The sequence below is a fragment of the Pezoporus flaviventris genome, unplaced genomic scaffold (assembly GCF_033815535.1).
Source record: "Pezoporus flaviventris isolate CSIRO_AGI_PZ_B2104156 unplaced genomic scaffold, CSIRO_AGI_Pfla_v1 ptg000013l, whole genome shotgun sequence".
NCBI classification, from domain to species: domain Eukaryota; kingdom Metazoa; phylum Chordata; class Aves; order Psittaciformes; family Psittacidae; genus Pezoporus; species Pezoporus flaviventris.
In genome coordinates this window covers 21212499-21233842 of record NW_026892561.1, presented here as the reverse complement: position 1 = coordinate 21233842, position 21344 = coordinate 21212499, and the positions used below count along the sequence as shown (strand labels likewise).

Genomic DNA, 21344 nt, shown 5'->3' with positions numbered 1-21344 from the left:
GGATTAGAGGTAATTTGTGGATATTGGATGCTTACATGGGCTCATGGCAAAATTTTGCAGATCAGCCTTGCAGGGGTTGAAGCAAAAACTCGACCATATCATAGGCTCTCCTTTATCTTCTGCAGTCATTTAACTGACAAGTTTGGAGAAAGACAGAAAGAAAACTGTGTTGTATAATTTTGAAATTTCAAAGCAATGCCACATAATCACAGCTATTTCTTATTATCCAAAATCTTCTCTCCCTTATAAAGACCTGCACTAATGTAAACATTTTGTGACTCCTTTTGCCACAGAAGGGTGCCTTTAGCATTCTTTTTCCCAGTTGTGAATCTGCAAGAGAAGAGATTCAGAGCAGCCCTGTGGAGAAGGACTTGGGGGTGTTGGTCGATGAGAAAATGAACATGAGCTGGCTTCAGTGTACGCTTGCAGCCCAGAAAGCCAGCCGTATCCTGGACTGCATCAAAAGGAGTGTGACCAGCAGGTAGAAGGAGGTGATCCTGCCCCTCTACTCTGCTCTTGTGAGACCTCACCTGGAGTATTGTGTGCAGTTCTGGTGTCTTCAGATTAAAAAGGACATGGAACTGTTGGAACAAGTCCAGAGGAGGGCCACGAGGATGATCAGGGGGCTGGAGCACCTCCCGTATGAAGATAGGCTGAGAAAGTTGGGGCTGTTCAGCCTGGAGAAGAGAAGGCTGCATGGAGACCTCATAGCAGCCTTCCAGTATCTGAAGGGGGCCTATAGGGATGCTGGGGAGGGACTCTTCATTAGGGACTGTAGTGATAGGACAAGGGGTAACAGGTTAAAACTTAAACAGGGGAAATTTAGATTGGATATAAGGAGGAAATTCTTTCCTGTGAGGGTGGTGAGGCACTGGAATGGGTTGCCCAGGGAAGTTGTGAATGCTCCATCCCTGGCAGTGTTCAAGGCCAGGTTGGATGAAGCCTTGGGTGACATGGTTTAATGTGAGATGTCCCTGCCCATGGCAGGGGCTGGAACTAGATGATCTGAAGGTCCTTTCCAATCCTAACCATTCTATGATTCTATGTAAATCAGACTACTGCCTGCCTGCCTCCCCAATGAAATGAACTGATAGTATGCTTAAAATGCAGTTGAGTAGACAGGAGCTAAATATGTTTGAAGTAGCATTACTAATGATTACCTCTGCAGTCAGAAAATTAAAATGTAATCTGATACACATGAATTTGCCACATAAATCTCTTATGACAGGAAAGCCATTATCTTTTTTTCTTACCAGCTCTTGCATGTCACATTCTTAGGGGTGGTTTTTCCTGAGTCCCCTAAATAAAACATTTTACGAAACACAGAAAGGTGAAGAATTTATTTTTTAGTATGGACAAACAGAACAGAGGACAATATTTTTCTCCAAAAAGAGAGGAAGTATCAGCATCCACATTGATGAGAGCTCACATGAGATTGATGTGGGAACTTCATGGAGACCCAAGATGGAAGAACTGAGACGTACAAAATGAGCTCCATAATTGATTGTGCAAAGGCAAGAGCAATGAAAGTAAACTGTTAAATACACTAATTGAGGTATTGCCACCATAGATATAAAACCAAACCTTGAGCATGCTGTGGTTATGTGTTGCCACAAGTTGCAACCTACCAGCAAGTACTTTTGGTGTGTCTATGCACAGAGGTCCTGCTGTGGACCTCAAAAGGCACAGAGTTTCTGTGAATCACCAGGAGAGCTCTCACTGAACCATTTCCAAATAAATTCTCAGAAACTTCCTCTTCTTAATAATAACCTGTCTGGCTGTTTTTTCAAGGCCAGAAGCTCACGTGATCCTACTGTACAAACACAGCACTGGAAGAAGATGGTTTTGATTTGTTTTATTCCTTTCAAGTTGTGTCATGTTGTCACAAACCCTTCTGAACATGAAAGATAAATGGAGAGGAAATGAGGCAACTTATCTTTCTCTTTTTTTCAAAAAGGAAGGAGTATTGAAACTTTGAGGCGGAAGAGCTTGAGCAGCCAACGAGACTCAAACACACGTTTAGTGAGAGAGACAATAGCTGACTGGAGCTTCTTCCCGGGAAGTCTTCTTAGAAATGGAAAAAACAAACACCAGTGCTAACCCTATTGTCTTCTTGGTGATGCTTTCATGAGTGTTTGGGGAACTGAAACTTGTCCAGGCAGAAGAAGAATAATGTACTGTCAAGTAGCTAGACTGTAACCCCTGCAAGCTTTATTCCATCGCATATAAAATGGGTTTTATTGAAGTCAGCTCCACGAAGGAAACAAGACGGCTTTGAGACTCCACCTGCAGAGTTCCCTGCCACCACATTCCTATCACAGCAAGTGACACCATAGCTACGCCTGTCTGGGAGTCACAGACAAACACTCAGTGGGGCTCTGGCATTTCTCTGAATTAGGCTAAAATGGAAGTCTGAAAAAGAAAATAAATACTTTTCAACAAAATGTTTAAAAGGTAAAAAGAGGTAAAAAGGACAAAAGCTAATTAGACCTGAAACCTCAGCATTTGCACAGGAATGACTATAAGATAAATATCTTGCTTTGTATGTGATCTCTGTTATATTTACATCGAATTATTTCTGAACACAGTTCTTTTACCTTTTTTCCTTAAATTCCCCGAACCTCTGACCTTGTGACCTTGGAGTATTTCTTCTACCTCTGGTGATCAGAATTGCTGGCACTGGCTTGTTGCAGGGGGGGCAAACCTGGTGAATGTGAAGGCAATCCTTTGATAGTGCTGTAGTTGCAGAAAGTTAAGGGTTGTTAAGATTTTTACTTGACCTCTTTGCAAGATTAGATTTCCAGAATTAATTATGAATTTGCTAGCAGAAGGTATACTTTTATTAGTCAGGTCCTAAATTCAATCCAGAAGAATCAAAGGCATAAGCTCTGACAAGTAAGACATGATCACTTAAGTTTAATGGGTTCTTTTAGCCTTGAAAAATTAAAACTCAAAAAACACTTGGATCACTTTGTTTCTTTCTTTCACAGTGCTTTGGGATTACTGGGATCTTGATTCTGGCCTTGCTCAGCTTTGAATGGGAGAAAAGAGGGGAAAAAGAGGCAAATGACGGGTCTCCCATGTTGAGAAACTCCAGGCAGCCAGAGGGCCATCTCTCATCTTCTCTTCGCTTGTTTCCCTTTATTTTTTTTCATGGCCTTTTGCATCATTTCTCTGATTCTGGACCTGGATTGCCCCTGGACAAACAGGGGCTTTTTGCATAGTCACATTGGTTTCACAAGGGAGGGCAAGACCTTCACTCCATTGTAGTCAGTTCTATTTCCTTTGCACCCATTTCACAACTGGAAGAGGACTTCTAGGCAGTAGCTGCAGCTATAGTAGAACCTGAGTGTGAGTGAGAAAACCTGGCATACTCATAAAGTCTGGCATTGTTTTGAAGGGTAAGACATTTTCATAGCTTTAAAGAACTTCAGGTCTGTGCAGCTAATTCTCTGGTGCCACTTCTTGGTGTTTCTCAACTAACTTGGATTATAAAACTTAATCTGTTGCATCACAGAGCTGTAGTTTCCCATCCTTATCTGTAATCTTCACAGAAAAAGGAATGTTTTACACAGGGTTTGGTGAGCATATTCAAGTTCTATACACTTGTTTTCTAAACTCTTAACCTTAATTGATGCCCTTTGTAACAGTGGGAAGAAACCTCCTTCCCTGCAGGATGAGGCGCCAGCACTTCCTCCTGTCTCTCCTGTGGAATTAAAAATTCAGTGAACAGTGTGGTTTTGCTGGCTGGGAGATATTATCATCCACAGAGAAGTACAGAAGGGTTTGTTTATAAAAGGGGAGACTTCTAGTTGCATGAATATACACCCTTTAATGCTTGGAAGTATTTCTTGCAAGGTGTGAACCCAATAATTTTCCCATTTTTCTTGTCCAAGCTTAATGTAAAGTAGGAGGTGGGGTAAAAAAAACTCCTTGGGCTGTGAACTGCACATAGGCTGGCTGAAATAGTGTCCCTTGGAAATTGTGACATTTACTATTTTTCAGTGTATATGGGAGCCAAAAGAGAATCAAACACCTCACAATCTGGGGAGGAAAACTGTAAAGAAAAGGGACCTGATGGTGCCGTTATTCTCATTTTGTTAAGCACATGTAGCCCTTTTCCTTTTTCTGGGGTTTGTGTGTTTGTTGAGAAATAGAAAAAAATATTGCCATGGGAAAGTGGCCTTCTGCTGCAGTACTTAAAAAGCAGTATCTTTGTGGGAAACCTGGTACTTTGAACCTGGTACTCTGAGAAATCCATCTGGGTTGATTTACCCTGGAGTAGTGATGAAAGTAGTTACAATGTGAAGGAAATAAAGTGAAATTTAAGACTAAGGTAACTTCAGCAAAAATGAGGCCCCACATGGAAAGATGTGTGTGTGTATATTCATAACTATGTCCAATGTCATATATGCCTTTGAGTAATTTTGTAATAGAGATGTCTAGTATGGCATAATTTTGGCAAAATAACTAAGGAAAATAAAAAAAAAAAAAGGAAAGTTCTGCATAAGCACAGTCCAGGGATTGCACAGAATTAACCTTCTGCAGGTGTGTGTGCCGATATAAACGCATATATAAGGAAAAACCTTTAACTAGTACCATGAAGGTGGTTATATCTGTTTTTTGTACCTGTGATGTGAGGATGGGTTTTGTTACTTTGTCTTGTGGATGGTCATGCAGTGAAGTAACTGGCTGCAACGTCACCCAAAAGGGAGGGAAGAGAGCAGATATCATCCTGATTTAAAGGGTGATGCGGCATTTGCTTACATTTTTTGAAACCTGTTTAAGTGTTCCCAAGAAGCATTCTTGTATGACCTATCATGACATGTAATGTGATGCTGAGATCTGGATTGGAGAAAGCTGATTAAGAGATGTTTGGTGTTTGTTTCCACATTAGTGGTTCAGCTTGTGTCTCAGAGAGTTGAAAAAAAAACCAAAACAAATCCAAAACTGGAAAACCACTGACTTTCTTCAAATTAACTTAATACAGAGCATAGTTTAGCTTCTTGTGGCCCCAAGGAACTAGATTGGGTTCATTTGTCTTATTAAATCTCTAGTTCTTCTGGGTGCTGTGAAGTAAGCTTATAAATAAAGTATTTTCAGACCTTATTCTTGTTGAATTTGATAGTAATTGTTTCTAGACAGAATGTTGCTGCTTCTAATCCCATTACCAGTAAAGGCTAAATTTCAGCAGCCTTAAGGATAAGCTTATATGACACAGTGTTAATCAAACCCTTGGCTTGCACCGGGCTTGTTTCTGCTTGATTAACCACAGGCTTTGGCCTTTATGTAAATCATGATCATTAGAACATTTTTTAATGTAACAGAAGTGCAAAGGCAACTCATGAAATCTTTTTTCTCCCCAAAATAACAATTCAGCAACGGGAATGTTGCAGAGCTGATGGCTGGTGGCCCCCACTGTTTGACAGAGGAGTGCCTGATCTTGTTGGTTGCAATTCAGATCTTTTAATGTTAAGATTCAAATCCTCTCAGTTGTTTTCCCTAAACCCTGCTTCAGGCCTACATGTTTAGGAGGGCAGTAGCACTGCAAATAGGGTCCTGGTATTTACTGCCTCTCCGCTCTGCAGTGTTGACGGAGCTGCTTGTGCAGGATCCATCTCTGGCTGGAGAGGTTGTCCATTCTTTTCTCCCAGCATGGGAGATTGCACATGTATGGGAGAAGGTACGAAGAAACTGGAGGGGGTGGTGTCCCAGGGCTGACACGTGTCTGTGAAGTGCACATGTTGAAGAATTAGGTGTACCCAATAGAGGCTCCTTTTCTGTTTTAAGTGGTCATGAGATGTGTGCCACCCCAGCCTTTGGCTTTGCAATTGTGGGTTGATGCTAAAATATGTTTCCCTGGGCATTTCCATCTTAACAGCAGCAGGTATTAAATGTAATACCTGGCAACACATAGTGAAGAGGGAATTGTGTGCTTCTTGCAGGAGACACATGCATGAAAATAAGGTGATTGCAACTGAGATGATACTCTCCAGAGACTTTCAGGTTATACCAGATGCTTGTGAAAGTGTGAAAGACATGCTGTTAGGATCATGATGGTTAACCACAGATCAAAGGTGTGATAGTCCTGTCTCTGCATTTCCTGAGAAGAATTTTCTTGATCTCAGTCTGAGAGGGAAGGGAAAAGAGGAGAGGAAACCTGGCTGTAGGAATGAGTTTGTGACTTTGACCCAAGAGAGGGGCTGTGTTTAAGCAGGATTAGTGCTCTGTATTGTGCTCTGCATTTTTTAATAATGAGATAGTATTCAGAATTAATTTAAAATAACAGGATCCATAGTCAAATCACAAGCTACTCTTAAGAAAACAAGCCCTTTTTTAATGAGAGTATGAGGTCTCTACTACTCAGGTCTTCCTACTCCCTCTGAAATAGGAGATGCTCACAAAGTTGCCCAAGATGATCACAGGCGTATAAAACTATTGAAATCTATCAGATAATTGTACAGCTCAGTATAAAATTTAGCCTCATTTAGCAGAGCACTTGAGGAAGACCTAAGTACTTGAGTAAAATTGTAGAAAAGGAGATTTGCAAGGTTGGAATGGAGCCTGTTATTTTTGGCTCCTCCTTTGCCATGGATCAAGTTTACACAAACTTACAAATGTGTTTGTTTAGCTTGCCCTGAGAGAGAAGCTTCACTTCTGGTAGAGTGCAGATTTCACATCCACAGTCTCAGCTGGCAAACTTGCTAACGAATCTGATTTTTTTTCACAAGACAGCATCAACTTTCTCAATCATCCTATAGAGAAGGTGAGCTAAGCATCCAAGGAGTGCTTATACGCTGAGATTAAGGAAGAATACGATCTGAGGTGTGATGGGTATTATCCTCTGATATGCGTTGAGTTTTGGGTGACTAACTGGAATTTTACCAGTGTAATTCAGTGTCTGCATTACAGATGGATAATTTGGGCGTGTGTGCACTCCAGAGTAGTTACAGCACTATAAATTTTTAATAAGAGTAGGATCCATTAATACAAACAAGGCTGAAAGTAAATAATTGGTTTCAGTATTTTATAAGGTGCAAAGCATGCTTTCCAGCATGTCTACATGGGGAAGAGCGGTGGCTCCACCAGAGAGCGTCTTGGTTTGGCTGACTGAGTGCAAACAAACCTGCAGAGAAGTGATTCAGCCAAATCAGAACATGGCATTTGTGTCTGTCATCCCTTTTTTCATAACAGGTATTAAGTTACGACTCATAGATAATCGAAGTACTGTTTCTGTAAATAAAGATCAAACTGAGCTGTGCTTTCGACAACAAAGAGTGTTTTATATTGCCTCCCTGTATGTGTAGGATAAAGCCTGGGATCACTTGGATTTTAACAGTACTGCACAAGAAAGAAGACTGTAGGAAAGAGGGAATTGCTGGTATTTCCCACTGCACTATCACATATCCCAGAGTACTGGAAGGTGCTCGGCATTGTTTGAGAGGATATGCCAAAGAGAATTGCATTTACAGGTTTTCTATTTACCATATGCATTTAATAATTTATAATAATGTTTCAAATGAATGAGTGAACTCGGAAAGAGCAGCTTTTATACACAGTATTGCAGCAGAAGCAGCAGAGGCTGCTTCTCTCTCTTCATGACAAGCATCCAATCTGTTTCAGAGCTGCTAATGTTGACATCCAGCTTTGCCAATTCGCAGGGCTCAAGTAGAGCATCTACAATTTTACATGTTTATCCTAATCAAAGACTGAGTTTATCTTGGACTTGGGGTGAAGTCGACCCATGAACTGAACACTGAAATTATTTTGTTAACTCATTTGCTGCTACCCTGGTGGGCTGTGAGAATAAGATTATGTGTATGGATGGATGGATGGATGGATGATAGTAATTTTAAAGCTCGGTACTGAATTTGCTGAATAACATTAAGGCATGCAGTGTAGTTTATAGTTTGTCATTTAAAAGCATGTCCCCGACTGTGGGTTGTACTCCTGGCTGGTGAAGTACCATGTGGATATGATCGACTGATCTTTTTATATTTACTTCTGATGACTTTGGTTGTAGCCTTGTGGAAGAAATACAAGGACAAAGTCATTCATTCCTGTTCTGTTTCAATACTTCACACTTGTTTGAAATGCTGGGTGTACTGGCGTTCAGCATGCACAATCCTTACTGTTTCTTTTAGGTTTTATTTTGTCTAGGGTTTGCTTTGATACAGCAGATCATCTACTTTTCCTATAGTTTATGTCTCTTGAGGGCAAAGTATATTTTCCAACAGGTTTAAATAGTTTAAGAAGATAAACCCTCCAGACCTCCAAAGAGATTCGCATCACTCACTGATCGTGGTATTTTTTGAAAACCACATTCAGAAGGTGCTGAGTGCAAGCAATTGTGCCATGGAGAGGAAGTTTCATGGTCATCTTGCTACCCTTGGAAGGTAGCAAGATAAAGGCAGCAAGATCTTAACTACTGAATACACCAATATGTGAGCGGAATAATAATTTTCATTTGAAGTCCTTACCTCTTTCTCTAACTTCCAAATGGTGAAATCCAGTGACTGTGAGCAACCCCTCTCTTGTATGCCAGCCAAGAAGTTATTGTTTTCTGCCCTTTTCTTCTGAATTGTCCTGAACTGTATCTGCAGCAGCCCCTTGGCAACACATTGTTAAGAGGCAGAAGTGTGGCAGGGTGAGCTAGCTGAGTTGCACGTAGCTGAGCCACCAGGCTGAAAGCCAGCAGCTACACCAGCAGGAATTCATGGGACAGCTTGACAAGGAGTGTCCTTATCAGTTTATTTCAATAAAAGCAATGAAACACAAAATTGAAAGCCAGCTATCTGAGGACATGCTGTGGGTGTATGTAACTTGGAGTTACATACAAGTGTCTAGCACAAGTGACACACAGTTAAGAAGGTCAAAGGCAGTAGAGCAGCAAGAACGAGTTTGAGGGAGGGTTCCTGATTTCCAGTGGGGCAACTGGCAGGTGTTTCTTGTTTGTCAGTGCAATGACATTCTTTTTTTGTTTTAAAAGACGTATCGTAACTTCTGCCAAACTTTTGTGATCAAGTACAAGAATGTTTCTGTGGAACAGGAGATGCATCTTGAAGCATTAGCAAAGTTTATTCTGGAGCAGGATCATTCCCCTCAGCAAAGGGGGAATAGACCCTTTCCTCATTAATTTGACAGAAATCCTTCCACCCCCATCTTTATCATCCTTTCCTGTTGGTAATTTCAGTTGCATGAAGGCTTCTACTGGAGATGATCAAGCTACGTATTCTCCTAGGATAAACATCCTAGCTGCTGGGTTTCAGATCACATTCATACGGGCTGGAACTACACTGTTGCCAGACCAGCCAATGGGAAGGTTGGCCTTGATCCATATAAACATCTCAGACTAAGCAAGCCACACTAAATTTGGAAAAGAATTAAGGGAACTCATTTTTCAACTACCCTGGAGTATTTTATCTCCAGTTGCCCCATATTATTATTACATGGGAAGAGTTTCTGTTACTCATGACTGTTTCCATGATGTTCATATTCTGATAGCATATTTTTATCTTTTGTAAACCACAAGAGTTTAAAGATCCATCAACAAACAATGGATCAAGGGTTCATCCACTTCTCTTCCTGCGCATAGGTAGTGTTGCAATTCCTGCCAAGCCAAGCAGTATAAGACCAGGTCTTTATGTGTTACCACTCACAGTCTCTTAATAAAACCTTTTATTCTAATTTTAGAAGGTAGAATTTTTAATGCAGAGATCCTTTGCAACAAGTAGTGTAAAGACTAAACAGCCTAAAGCATTTGCTCCTTGATTCATGTTTTGATTGATTGTAAATATAGTCTGCACATAAAAAAAATACATTGATATAATATTTTTCATATATATATATGTATTACGAATTACATATTCCTTTCTACTTTAAGCTGATCTAAGAAATGCTGACACTGAAGAATCACACTTCTGAGCCGACATAGCCATAATTGAAAGACCTCGCCAAAATTACAGGTATTTCCTGCGATTGTTGGGTTTTTTTCCCAACACCATAATTTTGTTCTTTGTTCCACTTCCTCTACAAATTTTTACTGCAGGATGCAGGCAGTAGTCAAGTGAGGTCCAGTGTCCCAGAGCCCTCTATAATAGATTATGAGGCCACTGCAAACTGCAAAAGAAAAAGCCGTGGTGGAAAATAGAGGCAAACCCTGAGCAGGAAACTCCACCGTGCCTGGGGCCAACAACATCCTACTGCTGGCTGGGACCAGAAGGAAAAAAAATGTGCTCTAAAGAATGTTTTGGGAAGCTTTATCCTTATTTGGAGAATAAGCTTATGCCTCTGCCCAAGCAGGCTGATTTTTAAAAGGATGTCATATGGGCAGGGATTTTCTGCTTCAGCAGCATTGGTATCCTGCTATTATATGCAAGCATGTCCTATAATCAGTAAGCCTCAAAAAAACTGGTGTCTTAAAACTGAAGAGTTGGAGTGCAGATTGTCACCTGGTGCTGTCCCACAGGTAAATCTGTGAAAAACTTGCGTAAGTGAAAACTTAATGTGGCCTCCTGACATCCCTCCAGCTTTGTGTAGTGACTCTGCAAACGCAGCAGCTGGCTGAGCTGTCTCCTCTGTGTACCCAGTTTTGTGGCAGTTTTGTAACCTGGTGGTGATGCGTGGTTGGAATGGTGTAGGAGTGGGGCAAAAGGGGCCTTCAGTTCAGCTGAAGGCAGTGATCCTGTTGATGCTTAATCAGGAAAAGGCTCCAGCTCACGTCTCTGAGCCAGTTACACAGCAGTAGCTGGAATGAAAGTTCATGTCAGTGTTGTCCCTAAACTTGGGTGGTGTCAAATTCTGTGCATCAAACTGAAAATAAAATTGCAAAAGCAGAGGAGCCGATGTGTAGCTTTTTCCTTAGTGCGCACATCCACATAGCTACAGTGATGTAAATGTAATAATCAGGAAGTTAGAGAGTAATTAAATACTGTAGCTATCTGGATTGATGAAATTACCTCTAACAACCCAATAATGTCCCACATTAGGAGCAAATTCTGGCTGGACCTAAAATGAGCACATTAAAAACCTTTTAAGATCTCACATCTGTATGAACTCCTTAGCAAACTAATTATTTTTCCGTGGCAGTCTCAGCCACACATATTTGTATTTTTTAAATGGAAATAAGATAGCCAGATGTGGTAAATCTTGGACCATAGCATCTTGTACACCAGAGCATCCCACACACTTTCTCCTGCAAATTCCCAAGACACTCATTTTGTAATAATCCACAGCTTTTCTCTTTACTTCACCATATGTAAAATTATTTAAGATGAAAAAAAGCATGAACAATCTGGGAACTGTACTGCCATGTAAGCCAGGTGAAAAACAGCAACAGAATCAGTACTAATCCAGGAAGTTTTGCATAGTTACTTTAGAAGGACTATGCTTATATGCTTGAAACAGCAAACCTGTCTAAACCTCTCTCTGATTACATCATAGCTGCTGCAGGCTCACAGCCTGTTGTATAAAGTACAGAAACATCATGAAAACTCCCAGTGGGTCCCTTTTGGTGGCAGCGCTGGTGGGTGGCTGGAAGGAGTTTGTCAGTCCAGCAGTATCATTATATGATGCAAGTGGTTCAGCTTTTTCAGGACTCTGGGGGTCGTGGTGATTCTTGCTGGTTCCTCTGTTTGGCCCTTCAGGAGTGCTGAATGCCAGTCCTGGTTTAGGAGTCCATACCTTTAAAAGCTTCAAGAATTCTCAATTTGTGCATTACCATTTTTTGGTCTTATAGATAAAATTTGATATTATTTCTCCAATGCAGAACAAAGTAAAATTTTGAAAGCATCAAAATTCCTTGAGTTGTGAAATTCCATTTCTCTTTTGTATGCTCAAAAACCACAACCCTTTGTCATGGCACTCCTTAATACACAGAAGAAAGAGATCTCTCCAGTATTCAGGATGGTTGGGATGCTATGTATATCATAGTCCAGGTTTTAGTTTTCACATTGCCAGAGACTCTCTGAGTCATGTATGTGCACATGGCTGTAACTTTCAGCTTCACTTCCCTGTTTGTAAAGCATTGTTATTTCTTTGATAGAGTTAATGAGTCAATTACTTGTAAATTGCTTCAAGATTCTCAGAAATGAGACTGTCAGTGTGTTTATTGCTCTTATTACTGCTGATGAGATCTTGATCATAACAAGACAATACAAGATTAGTGTTTATTGCAGCATGACTATCTGTTTACATTAAAACAAAGAAGAGACTTTCGTGCCCAAGCCTAGAACACATCCTTTGTAGGAGCTTTGAGTCAGCTTTAAAATATCACTATGTGAATAAATTGGTTAATACAGCTAAATACTAGCCAGTATCACTTATCTGTATGTTTCTTTGAAAACCTTACCAGCTCTTGAACACCTATGGCTCTGTGGCAGTATGTCCCAGGAAGAGGCAGATAGTGTCTTTTCTGAGAGAAATGGATTTGGGATATATTTTGACCACTCTTAGAAGGAAGAACAACATCCAAATCCCAACATTTTCTTGGACAAATTCCCTGTGTGCTTGGTTATCACAACAGCTGAAAGTATTTTTGAGGGTTTCGTGATCTGTGCAGCAAGTGACCTTATGCTTCAACAGTATTTTGAGTTGCTGGTGATAACTGCCTTGGTTCTGCATTGCACTTTCTGCACCCGTGTATATTAAATACAATTGAATCTCTTTTCTTTTTTTTTGCTCCAGGAAAAACAGAGGCTCTCATCAAAAACTTCAGCCCGCACTACAGACGCCAGTATGCGGTGGCTTTCTGCAAGCATGTGCAGGATGAGCTGGAGCAGCACCGGGATTCCCAGTCCCAGTTCCTGAAAAACAAGGTAGGAGGGCATATAAGCTACTCCCCATCCTTAAGATGCCATTCAGCTCTGCTCTCCTGTCTGAGTTAATTAACACATTAACTATTTAAATAACACATTCAGTAGTTGCAGTGTGTGAAAACCTGAGCTGGAAGTGTATCAGATGCTGACTGAGATTGATTTTCTTTTTCCCAGTGTTTAATACTATCAAGTGAAGTTCAGATACTCAGAGCTTCTAAAAATCAAAATCCAAAGTATTTTTCAAGTTATTTAAATGCTCTTTATGTAAGTATATACATATACAGATACATTTTATATGTATACAAGCATTTCCAATATAGGAAGTGTTCTTTCAGCTTCTTACATTGGATAGTTGCATACATAATAAATGTGCATCTGGGACATTTTATATGTGTACTGTCTTTTATATAACCCAAGTGTACACAAAAGGTTTGTAAGTGCAGATATTGGATTTGGTTCAGTTACATTTTAGGTGGAAAAGTTGCATTTGGGTACAGGTTTAAAATTTATTTTGGAGAGTTAATCTTTGTTTTGGTCTTGTTTGAATGTAGCATGAGAACAATCATGACACAAGTTTTTGGTACAAAGCATGCATTTCATCAAGGTAGAGTTGGACACTTGGACAAAACTAGCTGCTTCCTGCTAATTGCAATACTTTGCAAGAATCTTGGGTCAGAGATCATACATTCAGGACTTAATTATCCTTGGCTACAGGGTTCCATAAAGGAGATGGCAATAATCCCCTCTGTGAACTATAGAAAGATGTTTTTTAGTAGGGCAGGAGGGACAAAAAGAGAAACAAAACTTTCTTATTAGATGAAAATGCAGAGAAACAGTGTTCAATCTTAAGAAACAAATCTAAATATTTTGGCTTTGTTGGAAATCCAATGCTCTTGAAATGAATAGGGTAAATCAATGAGGTGGAATGTAAAGGTAGGATAATAGAAGAGACCTGTCTTTCAGAAAGATGCATATCAGTTACAAGAGCACAGGTGCAAAAGAAATGGGAAATAATTTACTATTTTGTAATAAAACTCTGCTGCATTGATGAAACAGTTTTGGTACATAGTAGAAAATGGGAAATAATGAACTACAGTCATCTTGCATTCAACATGCCAACTGAAAGGTAAATAAGAATGCTGTGTCTCAGAAAGCTGGAATTATTTTTGGAAGGCAGAGCTCTTCTGCTGCCTCCTCACCTCAGGCTACAGGAATTTGGTTGTGTACGTAGTATCTGTCTGAATCAGAGAGATGTTTAATAACTTTAAATTGCCTTTGAAGACTCAAAAGCCCTCGTAGCAGCGTTATGGGAATGTAGAAATAAAAGCTTCATAATGAAATTCAGAGTAATCCAGAGTAATTTTGAAACTCTAAAATCATCTTTGTAGCCCCCGATGGAAGCTGGGGTGGTCTTATATGAAGCAGAACTGCTGCATTTTGCCGAGGATCTGAAGAAGTGGAAGGACAGATATGTTGTTATCAAAAATGATTACACAGTAGATTGCTTTGAGACTAAAGAGGTAAATGCTTTTTCCTTTTATGCTTCCAAATAAACTGGTATCAAGTGAATTTGTTCTACCTTTCTCTTAGCAATACTAGATGAAATGTTGTCCTCAGCGAGGTGGCTCCAGCCTTGCGGTCCAGAGGGATGGCTGGGTACAACCAGGTGTCTTCCATTGGCCATGTAGGTTTGCAAGAACTAGCAAATAATTTTAATGCTTTGAACCTTCCTTTGCCTATCACAGAATACTTCTTATCTGTATGTCAGGGTAATATGTTCCCGTGTTTCTGCAGTTGGATTTTCAGTAGCAGTTTTTGGGTGGCTTCAAGTTGACTGCAGTGAAACTTTTGATTTGGCAGCTGCTGTAGTCAAACAGTCCTGGATGACAAATCAATCAAATAGAATTTAGAAGCAAATCCCATGCTTTCCTGTCCGTTCTGTCGCTGACTCTTCATCACAGCTGATAAACACCAAGAGGATATTTTCAAATATGCTTTTTATGTTTAACCATGGTTTAGATTTGATGTGCCTAGGGTATATATACAAAATTCAGTCTGACAAAAATTTCCCTTTGGGGAATATCCCCATGCATTAGCTTTGTCAATGAGTTGTGGGGTTTATGTTTTCCCTGTCTTTATATCTCTTATTTGACTCCCTCTTTCTTGATTTTCCAGGCCTACCAGAAAGGAGCCAGCCCTAAATATCATGTTATTCCTGCAGGAGGCAAAGTACTGACTTCAGAAGAAGATTACAATTCGCTATCTGACAAACATTTTCCAGATCCTGTTGGTAAGCCCTGCTCAAAGCTGAACTGCCAAACCCCAGGCTCCATTCCTTATGCAGACCTCTTCTCATCAGACTTTCAGGATAGACTTTAAAATGAGGCAACAGGAGATGGGCACAGCCCTTTTTCTAAGTCAAAGCACAGCTCCAGAGTGGATGTACACAGAACGTGCTATAAGCTAACGTTCAGAGAAATGCTGGCTCCCTTTTCTTTCCAACATCCCAGCACAAAGCTGTGCTGAAACACAGCAGGAACCACACCACCACACCACCATTGTTCCCGGGCTTTGTTAATATTCCTGGCTTATTTGTTTCCATTTTTAGATGCCAGCTGCCTGTGTTGACTTACAGTTGATAATAAGTCCCACAGAGAGGGCAGGAAGGTTGCTGCTGCTGAATTTGTTGTTTCTGGGACTGCAACTGCTGTGATCCTGCCTGTCCCCACTCCACAAAGATGGAGAAGATTCAGGCTTTAAGGGAGCAGATCTCATGTTTCAGAGTCAGATTTGGAAAATTGGATGGGATGCCACGTAAGGAAAGGGAGAAGGGCAACGTGTAGAGAAAGATTTTTTTTTTCTAAGGCCTGTTTCATACCACTTAAAGTTATGACTGTTGAGAGGTGACCCTTTAAACCACTTTCCCAAGGGTGGTCAGAGGGTAGCATGAGGCAGCAGTGGCTGGAGGGGTCCTCTGTGTGTGCCACAGCTCTGCAGTAGTTGAGCAATCTGGAACAGCCCAAGGCTTCTTGTGGGCTTCCTGTGGTCTCCCTTCACAAAGAGTGACTGTGTCCTTTATGGGTCTTCTCCCTTTCCGTGTGATATGAAGACCCCCTGAGATAAACTCCTTGTGGCTGGGGTCTCAATGCATGGCATTGACACAAGACTGGGTTTGGTCATACATAAACTGCATTGCATAACATCCCCTGTTCACAGTGACTCAGGGCAGGTGGAAACAAGATACTTAATGCTTTCTTTGCTTTACCTTCAATGGCTCAAAGTGACAGTTCAAAAGGCCATTTTGCTGTTGTATTTGGAGACCCTGGAGACAGGGAAACTGCTGCTGCTCCTACATGGTTTAATGCAGTTCTTTTCTTTATGGAAGATCATGTGCTCCTATGTGGTCTCTACGTGGCCTGCTCACTGACATTTGCCTTGAAAACCTTTTTCCTAGCAGCTACAAGCCAATGAAATAGTCTCTTTGAAATGTCACAAAAACTGTGTAGTTTATGGCCACCTTGAATACAAAACAGAAGGACATGAAGTTGTACGGTATAACCTAGAGAGGTGGTTGGTGCCTGCTGAGTTTATCTGACCCAGATGTGTCCCCGTGACCTCTGTGCCAAATCACTTGGATCAAGAAGGAGATTTTTTCACGTCTCATGCATCCCTGTTCTCTCTGTTGTAGCAAAGAAGGAAACCCTCCAAGAAATGTGCAGATTTCACATGGAGATGTCTTTTTTCTGTGTAGGTTCAAGTGAGAAGGAGGTTGCTCAAGCCTTTGTTCAGCTGCCAAGGGAGTTCCCAGTTTACCTGTGGCAGCCCTTTGCCCGGCACAGCTACTATTGCTTCTCAGAGCCAGAAGCTCAGAGGCAGTTCAGTGCCGTGCTGGCAGACTGCGTGAGACACTCAAACCATGGTAAGTGGAGAAAGGCCTCTTCCTGTACGTCATTCACCCCAGTGAAGATTTAAAAAGCTGAAAAAGAATGCAAGTCACTTACAAAAGATGCATGACTTTCAGTACCTCAAGGAATGCAGTAGCATACCCCTTCTTGCTTTGCTGGGAGCAAAGTCAGGTGGGATTTGAGCTGCAGTGTAGTAAGCTTAGGTAGAAAACATGGGAATTGCTTTGAAAGTGGCATTCCCCTCTCTGACAGCTCATCTAAACCTAGTATCATGATACAAAATCATAGGAGATGTTTACAAAATATGTCATGTCAAACTCTCACCTGTGTTTGCAAGCTTGACAAATGCATCATATATATGTTAGACCAGGTTTGTAAAATGTGAAGGGAATGTAGTCTCCTGCACATGTCTAATGTTACATCACAAATGGTCAAACATTTAATATTTTCTGTTGGTGTTTAGATAGCACCTAAGCCCCAGCCAGGGTTAAGCCCTGTAGCTGGGTCATGAATAGTGTGTAAGACATGGTATTGATTGTACACATGAGGATAAATTTTAAACCTCACTTTCTAAGTATGTTAGACTAGAAAACATAAAAGCTTCCAGCAAGTTGTGACTTGTTAGGATTATGAAAATGACCTTGATCCCATGAATTTGGAACACCATTTATGAGTTGTATCCTTCAGACAAATAAATGCTTTCCTGTTTTTCACATGACTTTTCTCATTTTCCATCAAGCTGACCTGGTTCCTCTGCTGGTGTCCAGGCTCTTCCATGCCTTTAGTGTCACTTTCAAGTCCCATCTGCTGCTGCTGCTTTTTGTGGGAGATGGGAATACTCAGGAACTTCTCCAGCAATCTCAGCCACTTGGGCCTGAAGCCCATGCTTGCAGATAAATGAGACTGCAGTGTGTGAACAGTCCCTTTTACTTACAGAAGTGGCTCCCAGTGTTTTTTTTTAGCTGTCACTTTTGTCTTCTGGACATCAGCTTCACTCTATTACCCTCAGACAGTTGACTCACACTGTCCTCTCTGAGTCCGTTCTCAACTTCCTTTGCTATTCATTTGCCTCCACTGCCAAAGGCATTCCTGGTCTCGTTTAGGACTCCATTCCCATAATGAAAACACACATTATGGTATATTGCTGTGCAGGTGAGGAGAGGCTAAAGGCTAGAACACCCAGTAGGCAAACACCCAGTCACAGGGACTATAAAGACTGTTTCGCGGCTAGATTAGCATGGGTTGGAGGCAGAACACACCTTCACTTGGCACTTCCAAATATCTTGAGTCTCAATAAATATTCTCTACGCAGCTGCCAGAGTAACCCAAATTCCCATAGCACATCGGCCTCTATGATTTTCAGTTCTGATTAACTTGGTTTCAGCTGAGGTGGTCATACAGTATTAAAGTGTTCTGGAGCCATGCCTTTGCTCCTTACTGAGGTTTGGTAAGGAGGGGGGGATACAATCAAGTTTTCCTGGCACTGTTAATCCTCCATGACTTGAAGCCTGTTCATTAGGTTTGGGTTTTTCATTTCTCTCTTCTGGAGCAAGTGTAACAAGCTTGACAAAACTTTTGGCAGCCTTATTTTTTCTTAAAGTTCAGTACATTACTCTAGGGGCCAATTCTGCATTGGAAGAAGCTGGGACTAGATGACTTAATAGGTCTTTTCCATTTCCAGTGCCTGTGAGTCTGTGTTTTATTATATTTCATATAGCTCAGCTATTGCTCATTTATACATCTGTTCCAGGATTTATCCCTCTTAGCCTTTTCTGTGGTCAAGTTTTTCTCTGACCAAAGATGCTTAGAGACACTGGAGTGCTTAATGACACTGAAGTGCTTTCATCAAGACTCATCCTTTCTGTCCCATTATTTCTGCTCAACAGACTGGTAAGCAAACACAGTCTGTATTAAGAACTAGGAAATGCAGCTAGGAAAATGGGAGACAATATTTTCTGGATTTGTTGGAGTTACACTATCTTCTAGAAACCTAGGTGCTGCAAGCAGAAAAATGATCACTCACAAGCACCCCAGTAACCTTAGCTTTGCCCTTAGAGTGAATTTCAAGCTTTTTTTCAAGGACTTTGTATTGATGTATATTCATTCTCATACATGATGTTGCTTTATTAATACTTTTAAAAGCCTTATTTGCAAACAATTCTGCCTATAAAAACAGGTACCCGAACAGTCTGACAAAGTTATAGGCATGTGCAGAAATACAGTGGGTAATAAGGCTCATGATAGAAAATTTGGCTGTGTTCTTTTATTAAATAAAATTGAAAAGAGAAAAAAAAATGTGAAAAAACCTTGGAGTTTGACTGTGGAATTTTATTTACAGGGATAAGGAGCACCATCCAAGGCAGCACTCACCCCACATCTTCTAAAAAGCACTGAGCTAACTTTTGCCAGGGTAAATTTGGCAAGGGCAGGAGAAATACAGATGTAATGTCTGATCAGAAGTTGCCTTTCTGTATTTTCTATAATCTACCACTTCTAGAAAGGAATGTATCACACTGGGCTTTAGCCAGAAGCTTGGAGTAGTTTTTGGTTAAAGTCTCTTTTCTCCCAGGAAGCAGAATTAAATAGGGTTACTTGCTGAACAGAAAATGGAAGTGAGTTGGCATGTGGTCTTACAATGCGAGCTGCCCTGGCATTCAGCTGTTTCCTCTCTTTAGAGTCACTCTGTTTTAAGAGGTCCAGTCTGTGTTTCTGGGTTTTCTGGTCAGAACTCACAGTCAGGAGAATAGTTACAAAAGCATTTGGATTTAGAGTCAACACTCCTAAATATGATTCAGATGCATGGATTGCAAGTTGTTCTCCCCCTCTGCTCCCTGCCCCCCCCCCCCATCCCCTGCCAATTTTCCTGTTGTGTTTATCTTTTATACTACCTGATAAGGGTTTGCAGTTTGAGGGGACAGTGATTTCCTTCATTATCAATGGAATATGTATTTTTTTTTGCACCCTTCTTTAATATAGTTCAAATAAAGTATATTTAAGGCCTTTAAAATCAGCTAAGCCAATCAAGACCTGATTGGTAATGGCTTTAAAAATATTCAAGCACAACCAGATGCATCCGCTGAGATTCTCTGAATTACCTTCACTCTCAAGGTTGCTTGATGGATTAATCTGTGTACAGAAATCATCCCAGTTCAGTGATTCATCTGGGCAACTCCCGCTTTGAGATTTGCAAGTTGGCTTTTGTGATGCCTCAGGATTTGGGGAAGGGATCAAATGCTTTTTGGGTTTTAAGCTTTGAGGTCATGTGATTCAGGGAAGGATAATTAAAGAAAACAAGTTCCCAGGAAGCATCAGAGGAACCCAGACAAACTGATAGAGGCAGAGGAGACCCTGACTTGGCTGCCCCAGTCCTCAGAGGAGGGAGCTCAGCTCATGAAACCCACCCAGGTGGGCCACCAGTGGTCTGGATCTGCTATCAGTAGGGACAGGTGCAGAAAGGTGTAATGAGATTTGGCAACTCTAACATAAGCCATGCTTGCATTTGAGTCCCTTTTCTGTCTGAGTTGAAGTAAAATATATTGCAAAATTGCTTTTCAGCATTCACTGTATGACGCTTCTCCTGTGAAAATTAGTGACTGTGTAACTTTTCTCCTAGGAAAAAAAAAGATTACTGTAAATTTGCATACTCAGTATAGAGGTGCTACTGTCTAATCTTGGCCATTATCTCAAAAGCTCTATCAAAAGGCTTCCTTCACTCCAAAGTGTCCATTCTTTACCAACAGCTTTGCAATGAAGGACTTCAGTGGGCTGCATTAAAGAACACTGCATGCAGCTTGAAATGCCACTGTTCATTTCTCCTTGAATTTATTACCTAAGCATAGGATATAAAATATTATAAGTCATATATGCTGATTTCAAAGCTTTGTTGCTTTAATCAATGAATATGATAAATGAAAGGGTGAATTAAAGTAGTTAAATGACATGAACATATATATAGAATGATAACACTGAGGGGAAGTCTCTAGATATATAACATGGGTCAAAAAATGCTCTTTGTAGAAAAACAACAGGCCAACAGATGCAGAGGAGTAAATAGTAAAATAAGGTGATGTAGAGTAATACAACCTAGTGGTAGCTCTTGATAAGCATAGAATTCTAGAACGGTTTGGGTGGGAGGGACCTTAAAGGTCATCCAGTTCCAACCCCCTGCCATGGGGCAGAGACACCTTCCTCTAGATCAGGTTGTTCAAAGCCCTGTCCAGTCTGGCCTGGAAGACGTTCAGGGATGGGGCACCCACAACTTCCCTGGGCAACCTGTTCCAATGTCTCAACACCCCCATAAGTGATGAATATCTTCCTAATATCTAGTCTAAATCTACTCTCTTTCACCTTAGAGCCATTCCTCCTTGTCCTATCAGTATGTGCCCTTGTAAAAAGTCCCTCTCCAGATTTCTTTTTAGCCCATTTACTGCTCTGAGGTCTTCCTGGAGCCTTCTCTTCTTAAGGGTGAACAACCCCAACTCTTCCAGCCTGTCTTCATAGGAGAGGTGCTCCAGCCCGCTTATTATATTCATGGCCCCTCTCCAGACTTGCTCAAGCAGATCCACATCCCTTTTGGGTTGAGGGCCCCAGAGCTGAACACAGTACTGTAGGTGGGGTATCAGGA

At 40.9% G+C, this 21344-nt stretch overlaps 2 protein-coding genes across 2 annotated transcripts in view; both read left to right on the top strand.

Annotated features, from left to right (window-relative positions):
* Positions 1 to 21344, top strand: part of TRMT1L (tRNA methyltransferase 1 like) — a 340729-nt gene that overhangs the window by 89315 nt on the left and 230070 nt on the right. The window lies entirely within an intron of this gene.
* NIBAN1 (niban apoptosis regulator 1) overlaps positions 1 to 21344 on the top strand; it is a 65380-nt gene that overhangs the window by 17263 nt on the left and 26773 nt on the right. Inside the window, exons 2-5 of the mRNA XM_061452111.1 lie at positions 12685 to 12815; positions 14204 to 14335; positions 14991 to 15105; positions 16567 to 16734. Coding sequence (XP_061308095.1) covers positions 12685 to 12815; positions 14204 to 14335; positions 14991 to 15105; positions 16567 to 16734 — 546 coding nt within the window. The remainder of the gene's footprint in view (positions 1 to 12684; positions 12816 to 14203; positions 14336 to 14990; positions 15106 to 16566; positions 16735 to 21344) is intronic.